General features: G+C 43.7%; 3 protein-coding genes across 9 annotated transcripts in view; 1 reads left to right on the forward strand and 2 right to left on the reverse strand.

Annotated features, from left to right (window-relative positions):
- The window catches only part of LOC139531622 (activated CDC42 kinase 1-like), an 18,326-nt gene extending 12,670 nt beyond the window's left edge, over nt 1-5,656 (reverse strand). The window contains exons 1-6 of one of the 4 annotated variants that reach the window (XM_071328241.1): nt 4,261-5,656; nt 4,018-4,177; nt 2,225-2,295; nt 1,710-1,788; nt 477-625; nt 1-79 (exon numbers count right to left, since the gene is read on the reverse strand). The exon at nt 1-79 is cut by the window's left edge and continues 74 nt beyond it. In XM_071328241.1, coding sequence (XP_071184342.1) covers nt 1-79; nt 477-625; nt 1,710-1,788; nt 2,225-2,295; nt 4,018-4,177; nt 4,261-4,350 — 628 coding nt within the window. In that variant the 5' untranslated portion in view covers nt 4,351-5,656. Of the gene's footprint in view, nt 80-476; nt 626-1,709; nt 1,792-2,212; nt 2,296-4,017; nt 4,178-4,260 lie in introns of all 4 variants that reach the window. The other 3 variants (XM_071328239.1, XM_071328240.1, XM_071328242.1) reach the window with 3 other exon arrangements.
- A 533-nt stretch (nt 5,657-6,189) lies between these two features.
- Nucleotides 6,190-25,677, reverse strand: LOC139531623 (transferrin receptor protein 1-like). Of its 4 annotated transcripts, none has more exons than XM_071328245.1 (18): nt 25,620-25,677; nt 23,033-23,089; nt 20,049-20,277; nt 19,658-19,835; nt 13,649-13,786; nt 13,384-13,471; nt 13,038-13,163; nt 12,743-12,838; nt 12,468-12,607; nt 12,226-12,395; nt 11,807-11,926; nt 10,149-10,234; nt 9,900-9,963; nt 9,682-9,829; nt 9,017-9,107; nt 8,612-8,839; nt 8,386-8,535; nt 6,190-8,227 (listed from the first exon to the last, which is right to left on the reverse strand). In XM_071328245.1, exons 2-18 carry the CDS (start codon nt 23,075-23,077, stop codon nt 8,015-8,017), a joined length of 2,310 nt encoding a protein of 769 aa, XP_071184346.1. In that variant the 5' UTR covers nt 23,078-23,089; nt 25,620-25,677; the 3' UTR covers nt 6,190-8,014. The 4 variants fall into 4 exon arrangements, with proteins under 4 accessions (XP_071184346.1, XP_071184344.1, XP_071184345.1 ...); XM_071328243.1 differs by having other exon boundaries at nt 25,583-25,669; XM_071328244.1 differs by having other exon boundaries at nt 25,544-25,651.
- Nucleotides 24,362-24,717, forward strand: LOC139531337 (thymosin beta-12-like). Its single transcript, XM_071327813.1, has one exon. It carries the CDS (start codon nt 24,436-24,438, stop codon nt 24,580-24,582), a length of 147 nt encoding a protein of 48 aa, XP_071183914.1. The 5' UTR covers nt 24,362-24,435; the 3' UTR covers nt 24,583-24,717.
- Nucleotides 25,678-27,485: the final 1,808 nt, after the last annotated feature.

Genomic DNA, 27,485 nt, shown 5'->3' on the forward strand with positions numbered 1-27,485 from the left:
TCACCTCTCTGATGAAATCATCCAACCCCTCAGTGTCCAACACACTGTCTGTCTTCAGACACTTCACTGCTACTGACAGCTAGAGAGAGGGAGGGAGGGAGGGAGGGAGGAGGGGAGGGAGAGGGGGAGGGGAGGGAGGGAGGGAGGGAGAGGGGGAGGGGGGGGGAGGGAGAGGGGGAGGGGAGGGAGAGGGGGAGGGGAGGGAGGGAGGGAGAGGGGGAGGGGGGGGTGGGGGGAGAGGGGGAGGGAGGGAGGGAGGGAGGGAGGGAGGGAGGGGGAGAGAAAGAGAATTACATGTTCTACTGTGTGAACCAGCTGTCAGAGGAAATCGTTCTCAAATATTTTGTTGTTAAAATATATGTATTTTCTGGTACTCACTCACTCACTCACTCACTCACTCACTCACTCACTCACTCACTCACTCACTCACTCACTCACTCACTCACTCACTCACTCACTCACTCTCACTCACTCACCACTTGTCCAGTCGGTCCGGTCCACTCTCCTCTCCTGACGACACCAAAGGTTCCGTCTCCCAGTCGTTCACACAGCTGAAGCTCTGCCTCCCGGATCAGACAGGTCAGGGCTGCCCCCGACGACGGCCCATCACTGGACGGGGTTAAGCCTTTAAACACCAGGCACAATAATAGTTCATATACTGTACATATAGTTATGTGAGTTAACATACTCCAATAACAACTCCTTAAAACAATACTGTTTACAGGTCACTAATGGGGAGATCTTTGTGGGCAATACTCAGCCTTGTCTCAGGATGGTAATTTGGTGGTTGAAGATATCCCTCTAGTGGTGTGGGGGCTGTGCTTTGGCAAAGTGGGTGGGGTTATATCCTGCCTGTTTGGCCCTGTACGGGGGTATCGTCGGACGGGGCCACAGTGTCTCCCGACCCCTCCTGTCTCAGCCTCCAGTATTTATGCTGCAGTAGTTTATGTGTCAGGGGGCTAGTGTCAGTCTGTTATATCTGGAGTACTTCTCCTGTCTTATCCGGTGTCCTGTGTGAATTTAAGTATGCTCTCTCTAATTCTCTCTTTCTCTCTTTCTTTCTCTCTCTCGGAGGACCTGAGCCCTAGGACCATGCCTCAGGACTACCTGGCCTGATGACTCCTTGCTGTCCCCAGTCCACCTGGCCGTGCTGCTGCTCCAGTTTCAACTGTTCTGCCTGCGGCTATGGAACCCTGACCTGTTCACCGGACGTGCTACCTGTCCCAGACCTGCTGTTTTCAACTCTCTAGAGACAGCAGGAGCGGTAGAGATACTCTGAATGATCGGCTATGAAAAGCCAACTGACATTTACTCCTGAGGTGCTGACCTGTTGCACCCTCGACAACCACTGTGATTATTATTATTTGACCCTGCTGGTCATCTATGAACATTTGAACATCTTGGCCATGTTCTGTTATAATCTCCACCCGGCATAGCCAGAAGAGGACTGGCCACCCCTCATAGCCTGGTTCCTCTCTAGGTTTCTTCCTAGGTTTTGGCCTTTCTAGGGAGTTTTTCCTAGCCACCGTGCTTCTACACCTGCATTGCTTGCTGTTTGGGGTTTTAGGCTGGGTTTCTGTACAGCACTTTGAGATATCAGCTGATGTAAGAAGGGCTTATAAATAAATGTAATTTGAGTAGGTCAAAATCTCCAAAATGATAAGCCTGGAGTTGGGATAATGTAAAGAATATGTCAAACACCCACACACCTGGAGTCATCAAGGTGGGCGATGCCCCCCGGGGCTGCTGTGGGTCGGAGTCAGAGTCAGGTCTTTTCCCTGGAAATACCTGCTGGCCCAAACACAGAGACTAAAGCTTAGAGTGACTCTACCACGTACACACACATGTACAGAGAAACGCATGCACGTTCACACACACACACACACACACGCACGCACGCATGCACACACACACACACACACACACACACACACACACACACACACACACACACACACACACACACACACACACACACACACACACACACACACACACACACACACACACACACACACACACACACACACACACACACACAGAACACACACACACACACACACACACACACACACACACACACACACACACACACACACACACACACACACACACACACACACACACACACACACACACACACACACACACACACACACACACACACACACACACACACACACACACACAGCTAAGAGGGATTCAAACTCACTGTGTGCTGTACCTTGCTCATCCACGATTTGCGTTTACAGAGAGCTCTCCTCCTCTTGACTGCCTCCCAAAGCCTCCTCTGTCCTGCAACACACAGAGAATACATTACACACTGTCAGCCTCCTCTGTCCTGCAACACACAGAGAATACATTACACACCGTCAGCCTCCTCTGTCCTGCAACACACAGATAATACATTACACACTGTCAGCCTTCTCTGTCCTGCAACACACAGAGAATACATTATACACTGTCAGCCTTCTCTGTCCTGCAACACACAGAGAATACATTACACACTGTCAGCCTCTGTCCTGCAACACACAGAGAATACATTACACACCGTCAGCCTCCTCTGTCCTGCAACACACAGAGAATACATTACACACTGTCAGCCTCCTCTGTCCTGCAACACACAGAGAATACATTACACACTGTCAGCCTTCTCTGTCCTGCAACACACAGAGAATACATTACACACCGTCAGCCTCCTCTGTCCTGCAACACACAGAGAATACATTACACACTGTCAGCCTCCTCTGTCCTGCAACACACAGAGAATACATTACACACTGTCAGCCTCTGTCCTGCAACACACAGAGAATACATTACACACTGCCACCCCATCCTCTATGTATGTGACATCTTGGATCGCTACAGGACAAAGAGAGGAAAATAGATTGAGGAGAGACAGGACTGTGTGACTGTGTTATGACTACCTTGTGACTGTGATATGACTACATTGTGACTGTGATATGACCATGTTGTGACTACGTTGTGACTGTGATATGACTACGTTGTGACTGTCATATGACCACGTTGTGACTGTGATATGACCACGTTGTGACTGTGATATGACCACGTTGTGACTGTGATATGACCACATTGTGACTGTGATATGACCACGTTGTGACTGTGATATGACTACGTTGTGACTGTGATATGACCACGTTGTGACTGTCATATGACTACGTTGTGACTGTGATATGACTACGTTGTGACTGTGATATGACCACGTTGTGACTGTCATATGACTACGTTGTGACTGTCATATGACTACGTTGTGACTGTGATATGACCACGTTGTGACTGTGATATGACCACGTTGTGACTGTCATATGACTACGTTGTGACTGTCATATGACTACGTTGTGACTGTCATATGACTACGTTGTGACTGTGATATGACCACGTTGTGACTGTGATATGACCACGTTGTGACTACGTTGTGACTGTGATATGACCACATTGTGACTGTGATATGACCACGTTGTGACTGTGATATGACTACGTTGTGACTGTCATATGACTACGTTGTGACTGTGATATGACTACGTTGTGACTGTGATATGACTACGTTGTGACTGTGATATGCCCACGTTGTGACTGTGATATGACTACGTTGTGACTGTGATATGACCACGTTGTGACTGTGATATGACCATGTTGTGACTACGTTGTGACTGTGATATGACCACATTGTGACTGTGATATGACTACGTTGTGACTGTGATATGACCACGTTGTGACTATCATATGACAACGTTGTGACTGTGATATGACCACGTTGTGACTGTGATATGACCATGTTGTGACTACGTTGTGACTGTCATATGACCACATTGTGACTGTGATATGACCACATTGTGACTGTGATATGACCACATTGTGACTGTGATATGACTACGTTGTGACTGTGATATGACCATGTTGTGACTGTGACATGAACACGTTGTGACTGCGATTGGGACCTACTATAGCTTTCCTTGATATTTTTTACACTTTAAAATAGGATATGACTTCACACACCTGGCCTCCCCATGCCAATCTTCTCCAGGTCTTCATTCTTGACGTAGTCGAAGTGTGACAGGCGGGTCACGTTCAACTCGTCACGGACACGCAGGAAGTACTGCTGCAGCTGAACGTCTGTTAACAGATCTATCAACCACTCTGTCCCCTCCTCCGTCATCTACACACATACACGTGCACACACACAGTCAACATACCAACAACAACATCAACCAGTGTCTGACACAGTACGTAAGACTTTACCATCTTTTCTCCCACTCTCTCCTTCCTCTCTTCCTTCTCCTCCTCTTCTATCTCGTAGGACAGATGCTGGTACATATAGTTCTCTGCCATGGCTGCTGCTCCTCCACACTCGTCCTCCAATCTCCCCTCACCCGCCGTCCCTCTTTCAATACTCTATGGTTTTGTCCTGGTTTTAGCCGTGTGTGTTATAGCAGTGGTAAATCTCAGTTCCTCTCTGTCACTCTGGTGCAAGTCTGCCCAGTGTTGATCTCCCCTCAACCTCACGACCTTCTGCCAAACCAATACACACACACACACACACACACACACACACACACACACACACACACACACACACACACACACACACACACACACACACACACACACACACACACACACACACACACACACACACACACCAGGAGACATCTGACACCACTCTCTCCTGTCTCTATCAGCTGAGCTAAGCTGTCTATAAACTGTCCCTTTCTCTATCCATCTGTGCTGACTCACCACTACACACAGCACAGGACACTTCCACACCTCTCTATCCTGTTCTCCCTGTGACTCTCAACATCCTCTGTCTACTGTTGAATAATACAACATCCCCTGAGAGAGAAGAGAGAGCTAGAAACAGTGCTTTCTGTGTGTCTCTGTTTTATTGAGGGCACTCTGGGTCTGCATATGGAAATGTAAATATAGCCTGTATTACCCCTGATTCAGCCTCTCTCTCTGCATTATAAAACAGCACTGCAGTGCAGACTACTGTTGCTATAGGGAGAAAACACTACACAGCGAGCCTACGCTAACCCTCCTCCCTTTCTCTCCTAGTAAACAGTAGCTCTTGTTGAGCTAGCCTAAATAAGCAAAAAGATATGCGCATTGAATCAGTTGTTTAAACTAATCTACTGAAATGGTAAATAGGACATGTCGCATCACTGATCCATACACTGACTAGCCTATTAACGGTAACCTCATCAGAGACAGAGACCCAAATCAAGATAACAGTATAGTTCATGCAGATGCTCATCGAGAGATGCAGAAAGAGAGAGATGGGGAGAGAAAGACAGACTCTCTATTTTCTCCACCTCGCCAAAACTCGCCTTAATCAATTGTTGTTTTCAGAAACCTTCATTTTCTCTTGGTAAAATAAGCAGTCGGTTGTTTTCTGTCTGTTCCCTGTCCTCTCCTGTAATTCCTGGTCGAGTGTTGCAGGGATTACTGGCGTGGCGTCACCGCGTCTTGCGCACATAGAGATACGGTACGTTCCAGGCCGCCAACATTGCATTGAAACATTGCATGATCTATTGGGTAAGGATAGGCTATCGGTGATTTTTGGTAGTTAGCGTCCAACGACGATTTGGTATTTGGTATTTGATTAGGATCCCCATTAGCTGTTGCAAAAGCAGCAGCTCCTCTTCCTGGGGTCCACACAGAACATGAAACATAATACAGAATGACATCATACAGGACATCATTAGACAAGAACAGCTCAAGGACAGAACTACATACATTTTTAAAAAGGCACACGTAGCCTACATATCATTGCATACACACAAACTATCTAGGTCAAATAGAGGAGAGGCGTTGTGCAGCAAGGTGTTGCCAAATCTGTTTTTTGAAACCAGGTTTGCTGTTTATTTCAGCTATATGAGATGGAAGTTCCATGCAATAAGGGCTCTATATAATACTGTACGTTTTTTCTTGAATTAGTTCTGGATTTGGGGACTATGAAAAGACCCCTGGTGGCATGTCTGGTGGGGTAAGTGTGTGTGTCAGAGCTGTGTGTAAGTTGACTATGCAAACAATTTGGGATTTTCAACACATTGTTTCTTATAAAAGAAGTGATGCAGTCAGTCTCGCCTCAACTCTTAGCCAAGAAAGACTGGCATGCATAGTATTTATATCAGCCCATCAATGAACAATAACCACACACACACAGTCCAGTGCGTTAAGCCAAAGGGTTTATTGAAGCACAGCAGAGAAACAGAACTCATCATCAACGGTACAGAAACGGCTAAACACCCATACATGGTCCTCTACAGCATGGTAACACACCAAGTGAGTGGTAGAAAAGTCAGGTGAACATGTATGAGTTCAGACTAGCACTGACAAGTCTATAACAGAAATATTTTGAACAGTTCCACTAGTTAGCTGATTGACGGAGTGTAATCAATAATCAAAAGAGAACAATCACTATTTAGCGGACGGCTACAACAGGAGTTTCAGTGTCTGATAATATATGCATGGGAAAATACTTAGGGAGATAATCCTATTGACCTGAATGGGAACATTTGTTGTAGGGATTGCATTTGTATGGGAAAACACAGTAACATGCCATAGGACGTATCCATTACAACTAATTCAGAAAGGAACAATAGAAGAGTAGTAGGTCACACACACACACAGATATACTAACCCAACACTAACAGAGAAAAATAACTCTTGAGAAACACTGTTCCTGATAAATGACTACACCCTTTTAGTGAAATATGGGAGTCACTGCCCCCGATTACCACACAAACACACACACTGGTAGGCAAAAACTACCACCAACACTTATCATTACGGAAGACACTGCTCCCGATAATGGTTCTAATCAGAAATACAAAACTGCTCCAAAATAACACTGGTTAACAGAAATAACTCTTTCGCTGCCTGAATAATATTAGTTTTATAAGTTCAGCTCAGAGTGGTGAGATTTAGCATGTTTTTTTTTGTTGAGCCCATGCTGCATCAGAAATTACACCATATTACCTATATAGTTAACTTCTTCTGACCAGAGCCATTTAAGACTATATATAAAATAGTTTGTAATTACAGACGTGAGCCAAGTAGCTACCTCCCCGGCATGTCTAAAACGTCCTAAGAATTTGTAAATTCACCATGGACTCCGAATTTAAGTGCATGCATTTCATCAAATCAAAATGTGACGAAGTCATGACATCCGTCGTGATACCCAGTTGCTGGGGTTTCTGTTTCCATAGTAATGTGTGGGAGCAGTAGGTGATGTATTTCTGTTAACAGAGTCATGTATACAGCGGAAGTCTGACCATCTGTAGCTGGACAGTTTTTAATCCGGGTCAAAACGATTGTGTCGGTTTCAATTCTCTTCCCCCATTAGATTCTGCAAGGCAAACTGAACGGCAATATTTAAACCAAATGTCATGGGACCTTGGACGGTCACACTGTCTGTATACTTGACTCTGTTGCTTCAGCAGATGCTGCCGTAGTAAGAGACAGTATAACTGCCATAAGTATGGAAGACATTGCTCCCGATAACTTTATAAATTGAACTGATAACTTTATCAAAAACCAAATGAAAAAACACATAGCCGTCAAGTCTGGAAGGCACAGCTCTCGATAACTTTTTTTATCAAAAACAAAATGAATGACATTTAAACATTTATAGTGAGCACTGGCACTGAAAAATATATAAACTCTTAACCTAAACTAACAACATGAAACTGCCATATGTCTGAAGGCACTGCTTCCAAAAAAGTTATAAAAATAAACAAACTTTATCATCATTAAAACTGAGAACATTTATAGTGGACTGATAGATATATAAAGTATAAATAGGCTCCTCTGTGTCGAGGGGTTAGAGGTCGATCAATCTCAACATTCTTCAGGAAGTCCAGTAACAAACTAGAAGGAATGACAGTACTTCCTGGTCTCTTATTACATCATCACCACCGACCAATCCATCTTCATCTCATCCTGGATTTTACAGTGAACGAGGACGGACGGACGGACGGACGCACGCACACTGTTAGATCTGGTTGTCGCTGTCCCAGATGTCTCCAGAGAAAGCGTTGGCACAGCCCTGTAGCGTCCAGGTGGCCAGGGCCAGCTGGGTCCGCAGCACCTCTCTGTCCTCACCCTCCAACAGGGCTGCCAGGGTGTGGGAACCACGGCCAAACAGCAGGTGGCGGAACGGAACCTCTTTGGGGGAGACATATGGAGAAAGGAGGTTATGTTCCACCTAGGGGGAGAGAGAGGAGAATCCAAATGTTAGTTTATGAAACAAGACAGACCCACTACTGATTGACTTGTGTTCACTATAAAACTGGAGCCTTATGGCATTGATCAGTTAGATTACAAGGGTGTGTGTGTGTGTGTGTGTGTGTGTGCGCGTCTCACTCTCATGATGCGGTCGTTGATGTTGTGGCAGGCCAGTGTGTCAGTGAGGTCGGTGTTGAGTAGGTCAGTGTTAAGGTCAGTAGCAGCTCTACTGTAGGATCCTAAGGCCATGATGAGCCAACGAGCTGACAGACTCTCGGCAGAACCATCCTGTAACAACACAATAACATTATAACTATACCTAACAACAACAACAAACAAAAACAATCATGTCATATAAACAAACCCGGGTGACTTGTTTGAGGCGCTGGTTGATCTTGACCACAGATTGGCTGAGAACCGTCCTGTAGCGTTGCACATCTAGACGCAGCACGTGGTCGTGGACCAATCGTAACGCCAGCTGACCTGCGACCAATCCCGCCCCAGTGGCTAGGGAACTAAGACGATGGGCGGTGGCGTAACCAAGGTGATCCTTGTTGTCAAGAGAGGTGCCGTAGTACGGGTAGGCCTCAGACTGCAACACGCACACACGCGCACACACACACGGGAGACAAAGACAGACAATTCTATTAGAGACAGTTATCGAAATCAAACTATCTGTAAACAAAACATAGAAACCTGACAGAGTGTGTGTGTGTGTGTTAGTGTTTGTTAAAGTGTGTGTGTGTGTGTTAAAGTGTGTGTGTCTCACCCCCTGAGAGACGAAGCGGAAGGAGAGAGAGGGGATTCCAGAGAAGGCCAAGAAGGGATATGCAGAGTCTTCCATCTTCATGGGCTCAAAACTAACACACACACACACACACACCCCTTTATGCCTACTGTACACACATATCTTTGGAGTGATCTATCATTGAAACTGGAAACACTTATCTCCCTCACTAGCTTTAAGCACCAGCTGTCAGATCAGCTCACAGATTACTGCACCTAGCCCATCTATAATTTAGCCCAAACAACTACCTCTCCCCCTACTGTATTTATTTATTTTGCTCCTTTGCACCCCATTATTTCTCTTTACTTTGCACATTCTTCCACTGCAAATCTACCATTCCAGTGTTTTACTTGGTATATTGTATTTACTTCGCCACCATGACCTTTTTATTTTGTTGCCTTTTACCTCCCTTATGTCACCTCATTTGCTCACATAGTATATAGACTTATTTTCTACTGTATTATTGACTGTATGTTTGTTTTACTCCATGTGTAACTCTGTGTTGTTGTATGTGTCGAACTGCTTTGCTTTATCTTGGCCAGGTCACAATTGTAAATGAGAACTTGTTCTCAACTTGCCTACCTGGTTAAATAAAGGTGAAAAAAAATGTAAAAAGAAAATTGGAGTGATATGTGAGGTGTACTCACACTGCCTTCTCAAAGTTGACTCCAGACACCTTATCATACAGAGACTTCCCAGACTCTCCAAAACCAATGGGATTCTTCACCTCCTTCATGGTGCTTTCCAGAAGGCTGTAGAGCAGGGGACTGGCAGACGCTTTGAATTCACCATGGCCTGAAGATCACACACTATTAGATTAGAAGGATACTTTGAATGAAGTATTTTTGTGGTTGTGTGTACTCACCAGTGACCACTCCATCCAGACTGATGTAGGTGAAAACTCTTCTGTCCAGAGAGGAGAAGAAACCCTGGAGAGGAACACACACGACATTACATACCCTGCTAGTTTAGAGGTTGGTCCAATCAGCGCCTTCCAGAAACATGTCATTATTGCCAAATACCATTAGCTAGAACACTGCCATATCCTGAATACTTTCCACCCATAGTGTGTGTGTGTGTGTTGAACTGTAAGGGGTGTGTGTGTGTAGTTCACCTCCAGCCACTCTGTAGATCCAACACTGCCATATTCTCCTGCACTCCAACTGGCAAACACCAGACTCCTCCTGGGACGGAAACCATCTACACACACACAGATGTCAGAATGTGTGTGTTGTGTGTGTGTTAATGCATTGATATGTGTGTGTGTGTTAATTCATTGATGTGTGTGTGTGTGTGACTGCATTGATGTGTGTGTGTGTGTGTGTGTGTATGTGTGTGTGTGTGTGAATGCATTGATGTGTGTGTGTGTGTGTGTGTGTATATGCATTGATGTGTGTGTGTATTGATCTGTGTGTGTTTATGCATTGGTGTGTGTGTGTGTGTGTGTGTGTGTGAATGCATTGATGTGTGTGTGTGTATATGCATTGATGTGTGTGTGTGTGTGTATTGATGTGTGTGTGTGTGTGTGTGTGTGTGTGTGTGTTTGTGTGTGTGTGTGTGTGTGTGTTTATGCATTGATGTGTGTGTGTGTGTGTTTATGCATTGATGTGTGTGTGTTTATGCATTAATGTGTGTGTGTGTGTGTGTGTGTTAATGTATTGATTGATGTGTGTGTGTTTGTTAATGTATTGATGTGTGTGTGTTTGTTAATGTATTGATGTGTGTGTGTGTTAATGTATGTGTATGTGTGTGTGTGTGTGTGTTAAAGTATTGATGTATGTGTGTGTGTGTTAAAGTATTGATGTGTGTGTGTGTTAATGTATTGATGTGTGTGTGTGTGTTAATGTATTGATGTGTGTGTGTGTGTGTTAATGTATTGATGTGTGTGTGTGTGTTAATGTATTGATGTGGGTGTGTGTGTGTTAATGTATTGATGTGTGTGTGTGTGTGTGTTAATGTATTGATGTGTGTGTGTATGTTAATGTATTGATGTGTGTGTGTATGTTAATGTATTGATGTGTGTGTGTGTGTGTTAATGTATTGATGTGTGTGTCAATGTATTGATGTGTGTGTGTGTGTTAATGTATTGATGTGTGTGTGTGTGTTAATGTATTGATGTGTGTCTGTGTGTTAATGTATTGATGTGTGTGTGTGTTAATGTATTGATGTGTGTGTGTGTTAATGTATTGATGTGTGTGTGTGTTAATGTATTGATGTGTGTGTGTGTGTGTGTGTGTATGTTAATGTATTGATGTGTGTGTTAATGTATTGATGTGTGTGTGTTAATGTATTGATGTGTGTGTGTGTTAATGTATTGATGTGTGTGTGTGTGTGTTAATGTATTGATGTGTGTGTGTGTTAATGTATTGATGTGTGTGTGTGTGTTAATGTATTGATGTGTGTGTGTGTTAATGTATGTGTGTGTTAATGTATTGATGTGTATGTGTGTTAATGTATTGATGTGTGTGTGTGTTAATGTATTGATGTGTGTGTGTTAATGTATTGATGTGTGTGTGTGTTAATGTATTGATGTGTGTGTGTTAATGTATTGATGTGTGTGTGTTAATGTATTGATGTGTGTGTGTTAATGTATTGATGTGTGTGTGTGTGTGTGTGTGTTAATGTATTGATGTGTGTGTGTGTTAATGTATTGATGTGTGTGTGTGTGTGTTAATGTATTGATGTGTGTGTGTGTGTGTTGTGTGTTATGTGTGTGTGTGTGTGTGTGTTAATGTGTGTGTGTGTGTTGATGTGTGTGTGTGTTGATGTTACCTGTGTGCACCATCTCAGACACAGCTCTAGCCAGCTCCAGTAGCAGTGTGGTCCCGACAGTGGCTTTAGCATAGCCTGGACCCCACGCATCCCTCTGAGCCCCCAGTACCACGTACTGATCTACACACACACACACACACACACACACACACACACACACACACACACACACACACACACACACACACACACACACACACACACACACACACACACACACACACAGTAAAATTAACACAAAACCCACTCACAAACACTGTGCATAGAGATTAAACATTGATTAAACAAAGATATTGTTTTGGAGTGTTCTGTGTGGCTTGGTTGGACAGAGTTTGGTGTTAGCAACGCCAGTGTTCTAGGCTTGATTCCTGCTGGAGTCACATACACTACAATGGATGCACTCACAGACAGACACATACCTGGCTCAGTGAAGCCCTTGATGACTCCAAAGACGTTGTGGATTTCTGTGTCCTGCAGCACGTTGTTCACCTCCACAGTAACATCTTCACTACTAGCCCCTCCTAGGGTGTACTTCACATTGTCCAGTGAGCCTTTAAAACTGAGAGGGGACTCAAGCCCACCTATACGCCTGGGGATAGATCGACAGTTAGGCGTGTGTGTGTGTGTGTGTAGGTGTGTGTGTGTGTGTGTGTGGTCTTACGATAGTATCTTGGCAGCACTAGCAGCTGTAATGCTTTGGGCCAGTACAGTAGGCAGACCAGAGGACTGGATGCGAGGGAACTTGGTGTGGTTGAAGGAGGGGAAGCCTGGCGTGAAGGGGTCCCCTGAACCTAGATGGACCTACAGGAGAACATCACAGAACATTCAGAGAACGCCAGACAGAACGTGAACATAGAACGTTAAATGGTTGCACTTGAAGAAGCATCTCTGAATCAGGCTCGGTAAGATTGACCTTGTAGTGGTGTGAGTACTCACATGTCCGTACAGTTCAGTAGTTGGTTGGAACTTGTAGTCTTTAGGGTCGAGGTAAATCAACACAGCAGATACTCCCAATGCTGCTACATTAGCCACCTGAAACACAGACACGCACAAGTACACTGATAAACAACCTTCTTACACACACACACACACACACACACACACACACACACACACACACACACACACACACACACACACACACACACACACACACACACACACACACACACACACACACACACACACACACACACACACACACACACACACACACACACACACACCTTACCTGCTGTGCCAGGCTGATCTGTCCTGTAGCTCTCAGTAGAATTACAGTGCCATTCAGCTCAACCTTCAGAGTCTGTAGCAGCATCAAGTCCTCTTGACTCCCATAGTTACCATACACCGCCTTGCCCTGCAGACACACAAAACAGATCCCCCTTGTGAGATTCAGGCAACAACTGTGATTGCAAACATCCAATGTGGCAGAAAATATGTTACAAACATGCCACTTTCCAAGCATTTAACCTTAACAGATTATTTTGGCTCAGATTTCACACTATGTAATATTGGCCCAAAATATCAAAAGAGATGATCAGTCAATATAATTCAATGTGGACATCTGATTGGCTGACCTGAGCTTTTCCTGTGGCACTATAGGCCAGATAGCCCTTAGGCTGGCCCACCGCCTCTTGGCCAATCAGAACACGGTTTGGCTTCTGACTGTGGGTAAGGGGATTGGGGAGGAGAATGTTACAAGCAAAGTGGAATTATGAGACAGAGGGTGTGTGTGTGTGTGTACAAGACAGTGTGTGTGTGTGTGTGTGTGTGTGTGTGTGTGTGTGTGTGTGTGTGTGTGTGTGTGTGTGTGTACAAGACAGTGTGTGTGTGTGTGTGTACCTGTTGGCTGTCTGTAGTTGGACATAGTGTACGTCAGTCCAGGGCTCCATCTCCAGACTCTTAAAGCTGTCAAACACATGATATTCCAGAATGCCGTCTGCACGGCTCCCTGCCGCGTGATCTGGCTGTTCAACATCACTGCAGAGAGAGAGGGTGGACAGTTTAGTTCATTAGTATTTTCAGGTAGTGTGTGGCGGTCATGAAATTTTGTCAGCCTGTAATTGTCATGCAAATGACTGTTGGTCTCATGGTAATTGACCGCTAATTAACATCAATGTTTTTTGCATCACCGGGCTTCCCTGCATACAAGCCGCTGATGCGCGCCTTTGGAACATCTACATTTAAAAAAAAAGTTAAATCCATTTAATAATATAGACCCCTTTCTGTTAGAAAACATTGCCGCAATGCGCACAAGTTGGTGGCAGATGGGAGTTCTTAATAGTTCCTATTTATTTGCTTATGACTGTATTTCACACTACTTTTGGATTATAATTGGATGTTAAAGCTTGCATGAATGTCCTGCTTATTATAATGTGTGTCATCATCGCAAATCAACGTAATTATAGTTAAAAAACACATAGGCTGTAACAAAAGCTAGCCAATGTCAATGAGCGTTAGCATTCTAGCTAATAAATGCTGCATCCAAAGTAGTTATTTTGCAAAGATCACAACCAAATATCTTAGCAAAAGTTCAAGCAAAAATCAAAACATCGTATTAAGCGCATTAGAACCCCAAAAAGTTATTTTGTTTAGAAGTAATAAAAACGTAAATTTAGGCTATGTTGAATGGATGGCGATGGCTTCCTTACTGTAGCAAAAAGTCACAGGCATTTGTGTATGATGTCAGTATGTCGTGTACTGAAAAGGGGCCTATAGCCTACACCATCACTAGGTGATATGGCCCAAATATCATATCACAGTATTTTTCAGTTTTTTTACGGTTTGACGGTAATTTATGTTTTTAAATAATAAAAGTTCAAAATTTGCTTTATAGTGAGTAGTGTGTCACGCTAGGGTGGCAACATACATTCTAAGTGATTTCAATGGGTCTGTCTCCATTCTGATTGGTTTATACTGTTCAATTCAACTTCAACCAGCATTTCCTGCACTCATTTGAGGTACTGCCAAACATTTTTTATCGAGGCCTTTTTTTAACCAAATGTTGCAATTGCGATTTGACTTGCAAATTACCTCAAAACACTTGGGTGAACTGTTGGAATCATGAAAATGTTATGATTATTCTAATTCTATAGTTAAAATATAATAGTGGGAATTTTGAATACAGTGTTGTTTGACATGACAACAAATGAAAATGCCAGGGAGGAGTTATTGTGACAGGGGAAGAAACAAAGTGTTGATCAGTGTTTCCTAAGGGAACCTATAATCTTTGGCTACATTATATGTTTTCTCTTAGCTACTTTATGTAGCTAACATATTCATGCTTTGACCATTCCTCTTTGATTTAGAAGATACTGTTACACAAACAAAATGCTGATTTAGACCTACACCATTACTGGTATCAGGTTGTATAGCTATCAAAATTTTTCTCTGACTATACATTTACTAGCAAGCTAGCCAGCTAACTAACGTTAGCATTAGCGGCTAACGCGATTTAGCCACAACTTGCAAAGAAAATAAACTGTTTGCAGATAGTGAGGGCGGTATACCGCGGTATACAGGGGGCGGTATACACTCTGTAGTGCCTTGCGGTCGGAGGCTGAGCAATTGCCGTATCAGACAGTGATGCAACCAGTCAGGATGCTCTCGATGTTGCAGCTGTAGAACCTTTTGAGGATCTCAGGACCCATGCCAGATCTTTTTAGTTTCCTGAGGGGGAATAGGTTTTGTCGTGCCCTCTTCACGACTGTCTTGGTGTGTTTAGACCATCGCGTTAGCATTAGCGGCTAACGCGATTTAGCCACAACTTGCAAAGAAAATAAACTGTTTGCAGATGTAAGAAACACAAACTAATAGTGTATTTATAGAACCCTTGTGAATTTATATTAAAAAGAAGCAAAGTGGGAACAGTATAGTTGTCATCAACATTGCTGCATTGACCATGCAGACTGAACGCAAGTGTCTTGTGGTCGAGCAACAACAAATGCGCTCCTTGAGTGGCAGGGAGCGGGACTGGGTCTGTGTGGAAAGCCGCAGAGAGACAGCGGAAAGAGAGGACTCAAGTAGCGGAGTAAACTATAAAAATGGATGTTACACGCGGCGTATCACATTTAACAAATTAAACATTCACATACCGTTATAGAAGGTAAAAAAAAAAAAAAAACTGGTCTGTGCATCAATACCGGTATATAGTAAAACACGGTATACCGCCCAGCCCTAACCATCAAAACAAATCCATTAGTTATTTAGTGGTGATAGGCATGTAAACCTGGGAATGGCTTAGAAATCAAAACACAAGATGCAACTCTATATTAATGATTTGGAAAAGTCGCAAAAAAGGCATGAGCTCTGATCCTTCCCACAGAGAGCGAGAGAGAAGTGCATTGCTGCTCTGCTTGTGTGGCAAGTAAGTTAGACGATATGTATTCAATGGAAGATGGAATAAAAATGACAGAATTAAAAGTGAAATGAGAAAGAAAGGCTACAACGACCAAAAGCCAGCAGCAGGTAGGCTGCTATTTACGCTAGAATCTGAATGGAGTTATGTGTAGGCTAACTGTAGGCTGGTGAGAAGAGCAGTAACATTATGGCTAGCCTCAATTAGCTATCTTCTCTCGGATTGATGCCGTCAAGACAGGTAACGTAAACTCACGTAAACTCGTACATCGCCTTGGTCCGTACAATTGCCCTTATTTTAGCGCCCCAAAAACGTAATACTTCCAGATCAACTGTAATGTCAATACCATTGTAAAGCACAATTTCTCCCCTTTCCAACAAAATCAATTACATGACCTAAACACTGCCCGTTTCTGCAATAATTCAAGCAGGCAATGAGCCCCGTCGGGTCTTTTTTTAAATGGCGGGTGGGGAAGCGAAACTAATGTGTGATAGTGAGAAAGACAGATGTCGTGTGGGAAAATAGCTTTTTTCACTCAATCTGTCCAACTTATCACCTTATCGCCTCTAAAATGTAAATAAAACACTATAAAGAGTTTATATAATGTGTCATTACATACCTATTTGAAGGTTTGTGTCGAATTTGAATTGGGTTTTTAGGGCGGTGCTAAAGTGATCTTAGAAGTAAACAGCGGCTTTGAGAATGATGATCACATGCAATGATGACGAAAAAAATTACTAGGTATCCCCCCTTACCCCCGTCACTGTCCATTTCTTGTTTTTAAACGATGAGAGAAGTGCTACACCTGGTGGAGAGAGATTGTAAAAGACAGAAATAGTTGCTTTATGCGTGCTGTACGTTACGACATGACACATCAAGATGTAACGGAGGGTCAGTTTTTTCAACTTTTCTCCAATACTATAGAACCATTACCATGTCGATCAACGCTTGAATAGAAACCTAGTTCACACCCCCGATTTTGAAGTCAACACAGTCGCTACAGTCCCATTTGTTTTCTTTGTAGCCCCGTTTGAATGTCGCGGTTACGCACATTTGTACGGAATGGGGTGAGTTTACGTTACTATGTAATCGGATGGGATGATATATAACTAGCAAGAAGTTAGTCTAGCGTGAGGTAACAGTGGTTGCGGTCTCTCCCTCCAAACACACGGCCTCCGCTCCCTAATAGCCTACAGCAGCTCGCGCTCTCTCCCTTTCGGTAATGGCTCCGGTTGAATAAAGTAGCAAAACAATTGGCTTCCTGCTGCTTCCCTCACTTGGATAGGACCGGTTGTCCTTTCGGGACGGGTTTTAAAAATGTATTTATGCATATTGGGTCCGGTGTTGCCTGTGTCCATTTCGGAACGGGGGCTCTAACTCCCATCACCATTTGTCTTCATCACTCAGACTATTCGAGTGTTTTGAGAGTGATTAGAGGGACAATAGAACGCTGAGTATCAAGCCATTAGCAAGGGCCTTTAGAAAGTTTGACAGGCTACCCATCAAATCAAAGTTTATTTGTCACGTGCGCCGAATACAACAGGTGTAGGTGTACAACATTTGATTACCTGTTCAGGAGTCTTATGGCTTGGGGGTAAAAACTGTTGAGAAGCCTTTTTGTCCTAGACTTGGCACTCCGGTACCGCTTGCCATGCGGTAGTAGAGAGAACAGTCTATGACTGAGCTGGCTGGGATCTTTGACAATTTTTAGGGCCTTACTCTGACACCGCCTGGTTTAGAGGTCCTGGATGGCAGGCAGCTTAGCCCCAGTGATGTACTGGGCCGTACGCGCTACCCTCTGTAGTGCCTTGCGGTCGGAGGCCGAGCAATTGCCGTATCAGGCAGTGATGCAACCAGTCAGGATGCTCTCGATGTTGCAGCTGTAGAACCTTTTGAGGATCTCAGGACCCATGCCAGATCTTTTTAGTTTCCTGAGGGGGGACAGGCTTTGTCGTGCCCTCTTTACGACTGTCTTGGTGTGTTTAGACCATTCTAGTTTGTTGGTGATGTGGACACCAAGGAACTTGAAGCTCTCAACCTGCTCTACTACAGCCCTGTCGATGAGAATGGGGGCGTACTCGGCCCTCCTTTTTCTGTAGTCCACAATCATCTCCTTAATCTTGGTTACGTTGAGGGATAGGTTGTTATTCTGGCACCACCCGGCCAGGTCTCTGACTTCCTCCCTTTAGGCTGTCTTGTTGTTGTCGGTGACCAGGCTGACACTGTTGTGTCGTCTGCAAACTTAATGATGGTGTTGGAGTCGTGCCTGTCCATGCAGTTGTGGGTGAACAGGGAGTACAGGAGGGGGCTGAGCACACACCCCTGGGGGGCTCCAGTGTTGAGGATTAGCGTGGCTACCTACTCTCACCTCCTGGGGCGGCCCGTCAGGAAGTCCAGGATCCAGTTACAGAGGGAGGTGTTTAGTCCCAGGATCCTTAGCTTAGTGATGAGCTTTGAGGGTACTACGGTTTTGAACGCTGAGCTGTAGTCAATGAATAGCATTCTCACATAGGTGTTCCTTTTGTCCAGGTGGGAAAGGGCAGTGTGGAGTGCAATAGAGATTGCATCATCTGTGGATCTGTTTGGGCGGTATGCAAATTGGAGTGGGTCTAGGGTTTCTGGGATAATGGTATTGATGTGAGCCATGACCAGCCTTTCAAAGCACTTCATGGCTACAGACGTGAGTGCTACGGGTCTGTAGTCATTTAGGCAGGTTGCCTTTGTGATCTTGGGCACAGGGACTATGGTGGTCTGCTTGAAACATGTTTGTATTACAGACTCAATCAGGGACATGTTGAAAATGTCAGTGAAGACACCTGCCAGTTGGTCAGCACACGCCCGGAGCACACGTCCTGGTAATCTATCTGGCCTTGTGTATGTTGACCTGTTTAAAGGTCTTACTCACGTCGGCTACGGAGAGCGTGATCACACAGTTGTCCGGAACAGCTAATGCTCTCATGCATGCCGCAGTGTTGCTTGCCTCGAAGCGAGCGTAGAAGTGATTTAGCTCGCCTGGTAGGCTCGTGTCACTGGGCAGCTCAGCTGTGCTTCCCTTTGTAGTCTGTAATAGTTTGCAAGCCCTGCCACATAAGACAAGCGTCGAAGCTGGTGTAGTATGATTAAATCTTAGCCCTGTATTGACGCTTTGCCTGTTTGATGGTACGTCGCAGAGTATAGCAGGATTTCTTGTAAGCTTCCGGGTTAGAGTCCCGCCCCTTGAAAGCGGCAGCTCTGCCCTTTAACTCAGTGCGAATGTTGCCTGTAATCCATGGCTTCTGGTTGGGGTATGTACATACAGTCACTGTGGGGACGACGTCCTCGATGCACTTATTGATGAAGCCAGTGACTGCGGCATTCATTTGGGAGTTTTGGATAGGATTACCGTGACAAACGGTCACAGTGAATTTGAATGCGGTCATGACTGGTGAATGCCGATGTGGCCGTAATATGGTCAACAACCCTGTGTGTGTGTGTGTGTGTGTGTGTGTTTGTACCTCAGTCTGCTGTTGAAGGCGTCAGGAGTCAGTCTTTGTGCCAGCAAGCTGGTGATGTCATTCCAGGATAGAGAGGATTCTACTATAGCCTCCTCAGCTACGCCCACTTCCTGCTCAGAATCACAAGTGATTGGCTCCTTGCGGGGAGAGTGGTGGCTCACATAGCCAATCAGATAACCTAAAACAGAGGAAGTGAAGAGAGAGTAAGACAAGAGAGAGTGGATGAATTTTGCATTGCCCGGTGCCCCAGGTGGCTGGAGATTTCACTTTAGGACCAATGGAAGGGTCTAAAATGTGTAAAATGCACCAGGCGATGCAAGACGAACTTGCCCAGGGAGAGAGGGTGAGTGTGACAAAGAAATTAAAAAAGAGCATGAGGAAGAGTATGTACCGATGATGAAGATGAAGAGGGTTCCAAGAGCCAGATAACACACTTTGCGGTAGTTTTGCTGTGGGCGGGGCCTGTATGAGGGCGAGCCTCCTGGTTGGCCCACCTGCTCAGAGGGGGCGTGGTTATCTACAACATCATCAGACAGTCTCACCTCCACGTGGCTCCCTTCGTCTTCGTCTCCCTCTCCGTCCGACTGCAGAGTGAAGTGGCTGTACTGCTCACTGTTAAACTACACACACACACACATACACACACACACACACACACACACACACACACACACACACACACACACACACACACACACACACACACACACACACACACACACACACACACACACACTGAACAAAAATATAAACGCAACTTGTAACAATTTCATAAGGAAATCAGTCAATTGAAATGAATTCATTATGCCCTAATCTATGGATTTCACATGAATGGGAATACCGATATGCATCTGTTGGTAACAGATACCTTAAAAAAAAGATTGGGGCGTGGATCAGAAAACCAGTCAGTATCTGGTGTGACCACCATTTGCTTCATGCAGCACGACATCTCCTTCACATAGAGTTGATCAGGCTTCTAGTTTTTCCTGTTCTCTGCTTCCAATGACTGGAACGAATTGCAAAAATCACTGAAGATGGAGACACATATCTCCCTCACTAACTTTAAGCACCAGCTGTCAAAGCAGCTTACCGATCATTGCACCTGTACACAGCCCATCTGTAAATTGCACACCCAACTACCTCATCCCTATATTGTTATTTATTTTTTTGCTCTTTTGCACCCAAGTATCTCTACTTGCACATCATCATCTACACATCCATCACTCCAGTGTTAATGCTAAATTGTAAATATTGCCTATTACTATTTATTGCCTTACCTCCCTACTCTTCAACATTTGCACACACTGTACATTGATTTTCTATTGTGTTATTGACTGTGTGTTTGTTTTAGCCAGGACGCAGTTGTAAATGAGAAACCTGTTCTCAACTGGCCTACCTGGTTAAATAAAGGTGAAAATGAAATTAAAATAAAAAGGCTGTATATTGTGGCCTCTGGAATGTTGTCCCACTCCTCTTCGATGGATGTGCAAAGTTGCTGGATATTGGCGGGAACTGGAAAACGCTGTCGTACACGTCGATCCAGAGTAGAGGTCGACCGATTATTGGAGAACCAAAAAAAGCCGATACCAATTAATCGGCCGATTTTTACCTTTATTTGTAATAATGACAATTACAACAATACTGATTGAACACTTATTTTAACTTAATATAATACATCAATAAAATCTATTTAGCCTCAAATAAATAATGAAACATGTTCAATTTGGTTTAAATAATGCAATAACAAAGTGTTGGAGAAGAAAGTAACAGTGCAATATGTGCCATGTAAAAAAGCTAACGTTTAAGTTCCTTGCTCAGAACATATGAAAGCTGGTGGTTCCTTTTAACATGAGTCTTCAATATTCCCAGGTAAGAAGTTTTAGGTTGTAGTTATTATAGGAATTATAGGACTATTTCTCTCTATACCATTTGTATTTCATATACCTTTGACTATTGGATGTTCTTATAGGCACTTTAGTATTGCCAGTGTAACAGTATAGCTTCCATCCCTCTCCTCGCTCCTACCTGGGCTCGAACCAGCCACCCTCGAAGCAGCTTTACCCATGCAGAGCAAGGGTAACAACTACTCCAAGTCCAAGTTTGAAACGCTATTAGCGTGCACCCCGCTAACTAGCTAGCCATTTCACATCGGTTACACCAGCCTAATCTCTGGAGTTGATAGTCTTGAAGTCATAAACACAGCAATACTTGAAGCATTGCGAAGAGCTGCTGGCAAAACACAGGAAAGTGCTGTTTGAATGAATGCTTACGAGTCTGCTGCTGTCTACCACCGCTCAGTCAGACTGCTCTATCAAATCATAGACTTAATTATAACATAATAACACACAGAAATACAAGCCTTAGGTCATTAATATGGTTGAATCCGGAAACTATCATCTCGAAAACAAAACGTTTATTCTTTCAGTGAAATACGGAACCGTTCCGTATTTTATCTAACGGGTGGCATCCATAAGTCTAAATATTCCTGTTACATTGCACAACCTTCAATGTTGTCATAATTACGTAAAATTCTGGCAAATTAGTTTGCAACGAGCCAGGCGGCCCAAACTGTTGCATATACCCTGACACTGCGTGCAATGACCGCAAGAGAAGTGACACAATTTCCCTAGTTTAATATTGCCTGCTAACCTGGATATCTTTTAACTAAATATGCAGGTTTAAAAATATATACTTCTGTGTATTGATTTTAAGAAAGGCATTGATGTTTATGGTTAGGTACATTCGTGCAACGATTGTGCTTTTTTCGCAAATGCACTTTTGTTAAATCATCCCCCGTTTGGCAAAGTTGTCTGTCTTTGTTAGGAATAAATAGTCTTCACATAGTTCGCAACGAGCCAGGCGGCCCAAACTGCTGCATATACCCTGACTCTGTTGCACAGAACGCAAAAGAAGTGACACAATTTCCCTAGTTAAAAGAAATTCATGTTAGCAGGCAATATTAACTAAATATGCAGGTTAAAAAATATATACTTGTGTATTGATTTTAAGAAAGGCGTTGATGTTTATGTTTAGGTACACATTGGTGCAACGACAGTGCTTTTTTCGCGAATGCGCTTGTTAAATCACCCGTTTGGCGAAGTAGGCTATGATTCAATGATAAATTAACAGGCAACGCAGGACAAGCTAGATTAATTAATTAATTGGTCGACCTACCACAAACGTTTAAAGAGTTTTAGATAGCCCCACCAACTTTACTTGTAAAGTTACCATCTAGTTTCAGCTCATGAAACATGGGACCAACACTTTGCATTTATATTTTTGTTCAGTATATAGCTGAATGTGTTTGTATAGGAGGGTGTGCATTTGTGTTCTACAGACTCATAGTGCATGTAGGAAAAAAGAAAGACCCCTCACCATTTTTGAAAGTGCCGACCTTGCTTGATTGATAGCTGCTGCCATGATATGATGAAGCTAGAGAGAGAGAAAGAGAGAGAGAGAGAAAGAAAGAGGGAGGGAGGGAGAGAAAGAAAGAGGGAGAGAGAAAGAAAGAGGGTAAGAAAGGGCGTAGAGAGCGAGAACAGGTTAGTCTAAAGTCATTTTTGAGGTTATAAACATTCTGTTTCTCCCTGAAATGTACACCTCTTCACTCCCCCTCATGGACTTCATTGGATTGGCTTCCATCTTGTTTCTTATACCAATTCAATGTTTTTAACACAAAACAGAGCAGCCATTCACTGTACCAGAGCTACACCATCAGGCCCAGGAATATTTACTCTAAATAAACAGGGTTTAAGTGACACACAACCCTATGTGTGTTTCAAGCCCAGGTTACTTCAGGCAGGAAGTTACAATCAAAGTCACAAACCGACACAGAAACACTTCTGCTACCAACCGACACCACAAATCACTCAACACAAGAGATTATCACACACACAAAGACACACATACATTCCCTCCCTCCTATGATATCCCACCTACTCTTGCTAAGACTAAACACTAGTCTGGACCTTGACCTTCTCTCACACTGAAGCCAAAACACACACACACACACTCTGCTATTACAACACACAGTGAGAAACTCAGAAGCTGAATCCCAAATCACCCCCTTCTCCTCAAGCACCACCACCATATGTGTCCCAAAGCTGAGGAAGTGAAAATGATCTACAGTGTAGGGGCTTAGCCCCTTTGACTGATTTAGAGGCTTGACACTTAACAAATGAAATACCTCCCAAATGAAATGTTTAACTGATACTGAGGTGTATATCTTGCAAAATAACAGGGGGAATTTGTTAATTTGAATGTCATGCTTGTTAATGACTGGGAGTTTATATAAGGACTGTGTGACTCTATTTTTATAGTTTATTCGTCATTAGTCAGCACCTCCAAACAAAATAACTTCTGGGTGTGCGCAGCAAGGAGTCATGTTTTTTTACTCTATTATTTAAAAATGTAACATGAATTGCATCACAAGTATGTCCCAGAGTTGGTTTTATTGTTCTCCTGGCCACTCTCTGGAAGTCACCCTAGGAGTTTAGTCAGCAACACGTGACAACGGAAGGCCCTCCGAGTGAGTTGGTAAGGGTGAGAGGGCGGTCTGGGATTCACAGAGCGTCACAGCATCAAAGACCGTAGAGCAAAAAAGATCTGGGGCAAGGTTACGAAACTCATAACCTGAACATCATGTATCTCTAAATCAACTCTTGAGCCGTAGCCAAACTCAGAACCAGGAAATCAATCAATCATTCCACAAGCATTGCATTTTCACCTCTTAGCTGTGTAACCCAAAACCTAAGTTGCATTGTGATTGGACAAAAGCAATGACTGTACAGCCCCTCCCTAGAACTTATTTTTTTGTATTGAAGTCTAACTTTGACAAGACCAAGTTGAAGAAGACCGAGACACAAGAGAAAAACCCCTTGCCCACCAAAGAAACTATCGAACAGGAGAAGCAAGCAACAGCATGAAGCCCAAGCCTCTGCTATGCACTGTACATTCCACAAGCATTGCATTTTCACCTCTTGGCTGTGTAACCCAAAACCTAAGTTGCATTGTGATTGGACAAAAGCAATGACTGTACAGCCCCTCTCTAGAACTTATTTTTTTGTAAGAAAACAACCAGCCCTCAAAACCAGTTCTACACTCCCCCCCCCCCATCTCCCTCCCTCCCTCCACACACACACACACACACACACACAATATAGGAGAATCACAAGTGGGGAATACTGGAATACGCACAGACGCTTTTATAGAGGCTCTAAAGGACACCAATACCAAACACACACCATCATGTCCAGCTAGACAAGCTAGCTAGCTAATAATGATACTGAGCTGTCACTCATGGTTGCATTATTTATGATATTTCATATTTCACAATTGCACCCTTATCATATTATGCTGTTGTTGGTAGCCAATGACTTAACAGATGAGGAAGCAATAACTAGTTCAAAGATAAATCTGCCAAATGCACTTAGGAAGACTTCTACACCAATTTACAGTTTAACATTGCATATTGCAATACTGTCTTAGGAACTAGCTAACTAACGTTACAAGAAGCAGTTTGACGTCTAGCTATGAAGTCGTATTGACTGTCAGGCCCTGTTCACATGGCTACAACGACCATATGCTGCTTTTATGGCCATCTGGCTAATAATAATGGCCATAATGGGTAGCTAGCAATATTTTTATTTTCGAATATCATTGACAACTTGAAAGTGCCTTATAGCCATTAAATGATAGATGTAACTTAGTTATCTAACGTTAGCTAGTAGCCGATAAATCTCAACTTTATCATCGTATTAAATCATTGAGTTTTAAGTCGGCTACTGTAGCTAGCTACCGTTACAGCCAGACAGACAGTTGTCGCTAGCTCAGCAATCTTTGCTACAGCTTATCAGTAAAACATTGCAATAAAGCCTCTAGTGTTACCTTTAGTTAGCTAGCTTTCTACTATAGCTAGTCAGTCACCTTTCTCCACTGACTGTCAGTTCTCCGTCACACTCACGCGCTGCTACTGCTCTGCTACTGCTCTGCGTGCTTGGTGGTACTTCCGGGATCACGTACATTACCAATCCCAATTCCTCTTCCCTATTCCCCCCCCCCCGCGCACACACACACACCTGATAATGTGCTTTAGTATCTTTAGCTATTACAATGACAATAGTGACTGCTGTGGAGGACACAAGAAAACAAAAATAAGCATACTATTGATAGGTCTATTCAAAATGTGCGTGCGTGCGGGTGTGTTTGGTATCCCTTCCTTGTGTTTTATTTATTTAACCTTTATTTAACTAGGCAAGTCAGTTTAAGAACAAATTCCTATTTACAATGATGGCCTACCCAGCCAAATCCTCCCCTAACCCAGACGACGCTGGGCCAATTGTGCACCACCCTATGGGACTCCCGACCACAGCCAGGTGTGATACAGCCCAGGATCAAACCAGGGTCTGTAGTGACACCTCTAGCACTGAGATGCAGTGCCTTAGACCGCTGGACCGGGAGCAATGTGGATGGCGATGATGGAATTTCCAGTTTTAGATGTTGTCACATACAGTAGCAGTCAAAGGTTTGGACACACCTACTCATTCAAGGGTTTTTCTTTATTTTTACTATTTTCTACATTGTAGAATAATAGTTTAGACATCAAAACTATGAAATAACACATATGGAATCATGTAGTGAACAAAAAAGTGTTAAACAAATCAAAATATATTTAATATTTGAGATTCTTCAAAGTTGCCACCCTTTGCCTTGATGACAGTTTTGCACACTCTTGGCATTCTCTCAACCAGCTTCACCTGAAATGCTTTTCCAACAGTCTTGATGGAGTTCACACATATACTGAGCACTTGCTGGCTGTTTTTCCTTCACTCTGCGGGCCGACTCCCCCCAAACCATCTCAATTTGGTTTAGGTCGGGGGATTGTGGAGGCCAGGGTCATTTGATGCAACACTCCATCACTCTCCTTCTTGGTCAAATAGCCTTTACACAGCCTGGAGGTGTGTTGGACCATTGTCCTGTTGAAAAACAAATGATAGTCCCACTAAGCGCAAACCAGATGGGATGGCGTATCGCTGCAGAATGCTGTGGTAGCCATGCTGGTTAAGTGTGCCTTGAATTCTAAATAAATCACAGACAGTGTCACCAGCAAAGCACCGCCACACCATCACACATCTTCCTCCATGCTTCACGGTGGGAACCATACATACGGAGATCATCCATTCACCTACTCTGCGTCTCACAAAGACTCAGCGGTTGGAACCAAAAATCTCAAATTTGGACTCATCAGACCAAAAGACAGATTTCCACCAGTCTGATGTCCATTGTTCGTGTTTCTTGGCCCAAGCAAGTCTCTTCTTCTTATTGGTGTCCTTTAGTAGTGGTTTCTTTGCAGCAATTCGGCCATGAAGGCCTGATTCACGCAGTCTCCTCTGAACAGTTGATGTTGAGATGTGTCTGTTACTTGAACTCTGTGAAGCATTTATTTGGGCTGCAATGTCTGAGGCTGGTAACTCTAATGAACTTATCCTCTGCAGCAGAGGTAACTCTGGGTCTTCCTCTCCTGTGGCGGTCCTCATGAGAGCCGTTTTCATCATAGCGCTTGATGGTATTTGCGACTGCACTTGAAGTTCTTGACATTTTCCAGATTGACTGACCTTCATGTCTTAAAGTAATGATGGACTGTCGTTTCTCTTTGCTTATTTGAGCTGTTCCTGCCATAATATGGACTTGGTAATTTACCAAATAGGGCTATCTTCTGTATACCACCCCTACCTTGTCACAACACAACTGATTGGCTCAAATGCATTAAGAAGGAATGAAATTCCCAAAATTTACTTTTAACAAGGCACACCTGTTAATTGAGATGCAT

Source organism: Salvelinus alpinus, chromosome 10 (genome assembly GCF_045679555.1).
Source record: "Salvelinus alpinus chromosome 10, SLU_Salpinus.1, whole genome shotgun sequence".
Lineage (NCBI taxonomy): Eukaryota > Metazoa > Chordata > Actinopteri > Salmoniformes > Salmonidae > Salvelinus > Salvelinus alpinus.

What these genes read in the sequence shown, in the direction of transcription:
- LOC139531623 (XM_071328245.1), bottom strand. Translation starts at nt 23,077, where the DNA reads ATGGCAGCAGCTATCAATCAAGCAAGGTCGGCACTTTCAAAAATG. An exon ending in AGATCAGCCTGGCACAGCAG is followed by an intron (nt 12,839 to 13,037) that starts GTAAGGTGTGTG and finishes TCTGTGTTTCAG; the next exon opens with GTGGCTAATGTAGCAGCATT. An exon ending in TCTGGATGGAGTGGTCACTG is followed by an intron (nt 9,830 to 9,899) that starts GTGAGTACACAC and finishes TGTGATCTTCAG; the next exon opens with GCCATGGTGAATTCAAAGCG.
- LOC139531337 (XM_071327813.1), top strand. Translation starts at nt 24,436, where the DNA reads ATGACTGTACAGCCCCTCCCTAGAACTTATTTTTTTGTATTGAAGTCT.